This window comes from Chenopodium album, chromosome 25 (assembly GCF_948465745.1).
Source record: "Chenopodium album chromosome 25, dcCheAlbu1.1, whole genome shotgun sequence".
NCBI lineage: Eukaryota > Viridiplantae > Streptophyta > Magnoliopsida > Caryophyllales > Amaranthaceae > Chenopodium > Chenopodium album.
Window position 1 is genome coordinate 35,791,765 of NC_137858.1, and position 6,000 is coordinate 35,797,764.

Below are 6,000 nucleotides of genomic sequence, written 5' to 3' on the forward strand. Positions count from 1 at the left end.
CTCTTAAATAGTGTAAATTTTCTCATACTTAGAAGAGCATCGAGTTTAGTGCTTCTAATGAACTATACTATCACATGCATCATTTATCCCCACATCTTCTAATTTACATCGCGTATCGCCACACATATTCAAGTGACATAAAATGCACGGGGTGGCATGAAGAACATGGTGCAGTGCTCTATGACTTGACGCACGGCCTGAACCACTGTATTGCGTTGTTAAAAAAAAAACAAAGGCTTTTTTGGGGGGAGGAACATAACCAGGCTAGTAGAACCACTGTAAACCACTAAAAAAATCCACACGATATATAGTGACTTAGGGATAATGTCAATGGCACTAGAATGTGCAATCAATTGAGCAGAAGACATATCTATGCGGCGTAAATTAAGGCAACATAGTTAGGTGATACTTACCTTTACCCTATATCCATCTGCTGCTATTAGTGCTGTAAATCTCATTATATGATTGCATCCGTCTTTATCACAACTGATTTGGTCATTATATCCTAACACATTAACATTTGACAGTTTTGGATGCATAAACTTGAAAAAAATCCTTATTCGAAACAAATTCCGCAATAAAAAATAGACAAGTTTAAGAGCAAAGCTAAAGATACTGGGAAAAGATGCCATATGGCGTTATTAATGATATTTTTCTTTCCGGAAAAAAAAATAATAATAATACGGAGTAATTAAAATTAGCATACAGGCAAAGTATTAGACTAATGGTTTTGATTAATATAGTTAAACTACTTAAATAAACAAGAAGAAAAGTGTTTTCAGAATAAGTTCAAGTGATAACACCGCGAATTTGTCACCAAGAAAAATTATAATTACGACTTTATTAGCAAGCTCCTTGAATCTGCTACTGTAAAGTCAAAATACCTGTATTAACCTTTAACACAATTACTTGGTACAAAATACAATGAATGTAACTCTCTCTCTCTTTCTATTTCTTTCTACATTTCTTCCTCAAAGAGTCCTTGGGAAAGTTTGCGTTCTTTCCAGAAAAAAAAAAGGAAACAAAATATAAATATGCGAAAGGAGAAGAGCTTCCTAAATCACCAGAACCGTATAGTTTTCCTCAATTAAACCCAATAGTTGGTGAACCAATCTGTACAGCGTTTCACCCGTTTCTACTACCACTGTGACTGTACCAGCCAAGAGAGAATTGCCATATTTATACCTACAACTAAAGAAAACCCTAACATTGATATTTCAAAGCTGCAGGACTAAGTCTAGTTGCGGTGGAGAACCAATGGGCAAATTTGTACTTTTCGAACCAGATGCCTGGAATCCCTTATTGAGCTCTGCTGGATATGGGCGATCCCAACTTTCTTGTATGGATAGATTCTGCCAATATGGCATCCCATGGGTGACCATATCATTTTCGGAGTTTATCACGCCATTGAAGCTTCTTGAGGGATCAAATGAGCTTGAATCCAAAGCATGAGGATTAAAGAATGATGATGATGTCTGCCTACCCAGTGCTTCCTGAAAATGAGAGCCTGGAGCAAAACTGCCACTGAAACCATTCATGCGTGGTTGAACAGAACCTTGATGTTGAATCTGCAACGAAGGGCCAGGTCCCACCACCCCATTACCACCTTTCAGTGAAGACCATTCAACATTGGAACTTAATTCTCGAGAATCCATTGGTTTTTCAGGGCAAGATGTAGTGGGTTTACCAGCAAAATTAGAATTTCTGAAGCCTGATGTTGACAGATGGTGTGATTCACTATTGAAGGAATCTTGTGGCTGTAATGAGTTCTCTGGCAAACAAGGGAGTTGCGCTGATGACACCTTGGTTTCGCCAACCCATCCGGGACCAAACTCTACACCTGGTGGCAGAACACTTCTGATCTTTTTCGAGGCAACCTTCCAAACTTCAGGCCCAAGTTTCGCAGCAAATTGAGCTAGGCTTCTTGCATAGCTATTAGGATCTGAGGCAAGACCTACCTGCTTGAGTTTTCACAGGGAAGCATATTAGCCAAAAAGGTACTTAAACAGGGAAAGTCAATATAACAAGAAACAGTGTCTAAGATGATCTAAAATATACATACTGGAATTAATTGCCTCTCAAGGCCTCCAAAAGTAGCCATTTGTTGATCCTGGCCAGAATCAGGCTCAACAGAAAAGTAGTAAGAGTCACGCCTACTTTCATCGGAACCAAATGACTTTTTTCCATACCTGGCTGACATTGATTTAGAAGAAGATCCTGAAGGCCAGTTGACAAAAGAATCAGACATCAATAATCTTTGAGATGATGAGCAAAGAAGGTATGAAAGAAGCTGTTTAACATAATAAACAAGAGAGAATAAATAACGAGTATGAAGCAGCAAAAACACACTTCATTGGATTACCTGAAAAATCAAAACAATTTTCAAGATAGCGAGGGAACCGGTATAAACTAGGTCCTTTCCTCAAATTGTAAGAGCCTGATCTTCCCACGTCCTCCTCCTGAGAAGCAGGAGTGGCTACTCGAGAAGCAGGTGTGGCACCTCGAGAAGCAGGTGTGGCACCACGAGAAGCAGGTGTGACATCTCGAGAAGCAGGAGTGGCATCTGATGATGACTCACGAACATTGCGATCTGGGGGTGAGCTCTGAAGGAGCTTTTTCAAATTTCTACTACCTGGTGGTCTACCTCTCCTGGGTTTGGCAGGTAGCTCAATAACACCACCATCTTGTTTCAATGTTTCAAATTCCTTCTTTGCAAGTTCTTGGATAGCTCGGGCCTGAGACAAACACCAGCTTTAAAGTAATGAACAAGATGACCCAAAGAAACTCGGAATGATGAGAGCTCTTACCTGTCGATGAAATACCGTTGAAGGTGAATTGTACTTCATTGCATTCGAACATATTAAATTTATGTCATCCTGTACAGAAATTCAAGAGCTTAGTAACCACTAACCAGTGGCAGGTAATGAACCCTTGAATACAAATCAGTGCAGCCACGATCAATAGAAAAACAGCAATATTTTCTTAATTAACTATATCAGACTCTATTATAAATCAGGCAAACACAGCCTATATCATGCCAAATCATGAGCATCAAACTCAGCAAGGCATAAGGAACAGAGATTTATTCATCTAGAAGCTAATATGATAAAACATCATGCCTCTGGTTGTGCATATGTAGTACAGATTACAGAAAAAAGGATCCCTGCTCACCCTGCCCCCACTGATATTTAACTTGAAAGAAGATAGAGCAAATTAAAGTACACGATACAGATGCCCTACCCTGTACAGCAACTACATATCAGGAGTCAGAAGGCAGGGTGCAGATTTAGCAGAAAGAGATGCAATTAGAATAACAGTGAAGGATTAGCAAGGGTCCAAAGTAGATTGGGCCTAGATGTGGGCTTCTTCTTCTTCTATCCATAAACAGATATGAAAAGGTTGTCATACATTATAATGAACTTAAGGCAAACATCTCAGAGCAACACTAAACACCAACTAAATGCAGTATACTCTTCTCATGAACAACAAATGCAATAACAGATGTTTACTTTAATGCTTCCTGCTTCAATAAGGAGTTGAATAGTATACCAATTTAAACCTCTAAATACAGTAACAGTAAAGCATTTTCAATTCCTTATCAGGAGACAGATAAATAATTCAAAAGGTCCAACCCCGACAAAATAATATGTTGATTACCAAAAGAACCATTTAAGGCGAAGTTATTAGCCATCAGTCACACAGATAAGAAGAATTCTTGTAGTATAAAGTTTCAAAAGAACCTTAAAACCATTCAACTAACCTCAAGCTGCTGCAAAATCACATATAAGCCACCTAAGAGTTTCTTCCTCACTGTTTCAAAATCCATGGGATTCTCAATAATCTCATGGTAGTCTGGAAGCTGAAATCAAAACAACATTTTCACAATCAAAACAACCACGACATAACAACAACTAGTCAAATACCACCAACATAAGAATAACCAAGTCCTGATTAATATATACCTCCTCTGGATCAACCGGCTCTGCAAACACGCCTCGAGTATCCTTCCTACAAAGAGCAGCAATCACATAACATCTCATTGTCAATTACAATCATCCAATAAGAAGAAAACCTAATAAATGTATAAAAAGTACAGTAATCCATGCATAAATAAATGAAAGGAAATATAAAATAAAATTTTTTTAAAAAAAACCCACTTTTGTAGTTTATCAAGAATGAGCAGCAGCAACTTTTTATCAGGCAAAGGTGTACTTGTTGAAGTAGCTGTAGCTGTAGCAGTAGCAGAAGTTGAAGGTGTGGGGCCATTCTCCAAAGCACCACCTACCATCCTCCTTGTCCCTGTCCTCTCACACAAGATTCAATTTACCCATTTTAGTATTCTCAATTATATTTTCACTAAATTCTTTCAACTTTTTTTTTTAAATTATAAATTAAAAAAAAAAAATTAAAGATTTTGAAAACCCCAAAAAAACCAAAAAGAAGAATGAAGAAGATTGAATAACCATTATCGTTGTCAGTCGCTTTCGAACGCTTTACGTCCTGCAAAGATTCATTCACTCAATTATTTATTCAATTATTTATATATTCAAATTTATATTTTCTACAACATCAAATTCAACAGTAAAATCAAAAACAATCTTAAATTAAACTGATTTCGAGTACGGAATATTCAATTCTTCGAAATCTATAACACGACAAAATCCATACATTCCGAATAATTCGTTAAACGAAAAAAAAAAATAATTGCAGTAATAATAAAGTAAGAGAAAAAATAATGCTTTAAATGGAATGAAGGCGAACAAAATTCAATATTATCCGACAATTGCAGATAATATGGTGGGGCGACAAGAATAGAAAATTTAACAACAACAACAACAACACCAACATCAACACTCAGTCAAAGAAGAAAAAAAGGGGAAAAGGCCCTCTTCTAGAATGTTCGAAAAAAGCGCGAAATCCGAGGAAATTATCTGGGGAAAGAAACAAAATTCGATTCCAGAAACGATATAAGTAGAAGTAGAACAAGTAGTAGGTGATTAATTAATTGATTGATTGATTAATTAATTAAATAAATTAGTTGATTGATTAATTAATTAATTACCAAAACGAATTGGGTATTTAAGAAATTGCAAAATTCACCTGAGAAGCAACGGCATTGATGAATTTGTTGGAGGAAGAATTTGGGAATTGAACGACGAGTTTAACCTTTTTCTCAGCCCTTTCATCATCATCATCATCAACAACATCATCATCATCATTCTCATTATCATCATCATCATCATCATTTTGAACTAAATTATCGGAATCAATTGAATGATCGTCGGAATCAGAACCGTCGATAAAACGGGCGGGTAAATTAGGGATCCGACGAGCAGATCGAGAACGACGATTAGGGTTTGATTGAGGAAAATGAAATTGGGAATTAGGGTTTTGTTGTTGTTGTTGTTGAAGAAGAAGAGCACGATTTTGAAGATCTGCTAATGAAGGGCGACCCTTTTTCTTCTTGAGAGGTGCGCCGGTGTTGAGTGTTGCGACGGCGGTTGTGGCGGCGGCGGTTCGTCGCACCATTGTTGGTTGTGATTGTGTGGACGGGTGGATGGAATTGGGTTGGGATGCTTTTACCCAACAAGTCTTTCTCTTTTCTTTTTCTTTTTTTGTTTTCTCTCTTTTTTTCTCTCTCCTCTCTCTTCTTTCTCTAATTGTTTTACTAATTTTATTTTTTATTTTTTTGTGAAAAATTATTTAAAAAAAAAAAAAATTAAGTTTTCATTTTATTGGCATGTGTAGTGTAAGTGTAACTTTTTAACTTCCTTGCTCAAGCCTTGTATTGGGAAGTGAAGTGGTCTCTCCGTTTTATGTCTCATCTTGTGTCTCAGCTTTATTAAAATAAGGAATGAAAAACGTGACATTGGTTGTTCAATTCGTATATTAGGAAGTGAAATGATACCTTCATTTTATATCATCTTGTGTCTCGACTTTATTGAAAACGTGACATTGTAATATTTGGGTAGCTTTTGAATTGTTATGACCTGGTCTAAA

At 36.8% G+C, this 6,000-nt stretch overlaps 1 protein-coding gene across 2 annotated transcripts; it reads right to left on the reverse strand.

Moving 5' to 3' along the window:
- Window positions 1-815: 815 nt before the first annotated feature.
- Window positions 816-5,681, reverse strand: LOC145614455 (uncharacterized). 2 transcript variants are annotated; one of them, XM_081669511.1, is made up of 9 exons: window positions 5,101-5,681; window positions 4,464-4,500; window positions 4,158-4,299; window positions 3,963-4,008; window positions 3,761-3,859; window positions 2,808-2,876; window positions 2,363-2,735; window positions 2,063-2,217; window positions 816-1,958 (listed from the first exon to the last, which is right to left on the reverse strand). In XM_081669511.1, exons 1-9 carry the CDS (start codon window positions 5,527-5,529, stop codon window positions 1,218-1,220), a joined length of 2,091 nt encoding a protein of 696 aa, XP_081525637.1. In that variant the 5' UTR covers window positions 5,530-5,681; the 3' UTR covers window positions 816-1,217. The 2 variants fall into 2 exon arrangements, with proteins under 2 accessions (XP_081525637.1, XP_081525635.1); XM_081669509.1 differs by having other exon boundaries at window positions 816-1,961.
- Between the last annotated feature and the right edge of the window lie 319 nt (window positions 5,682-6,000).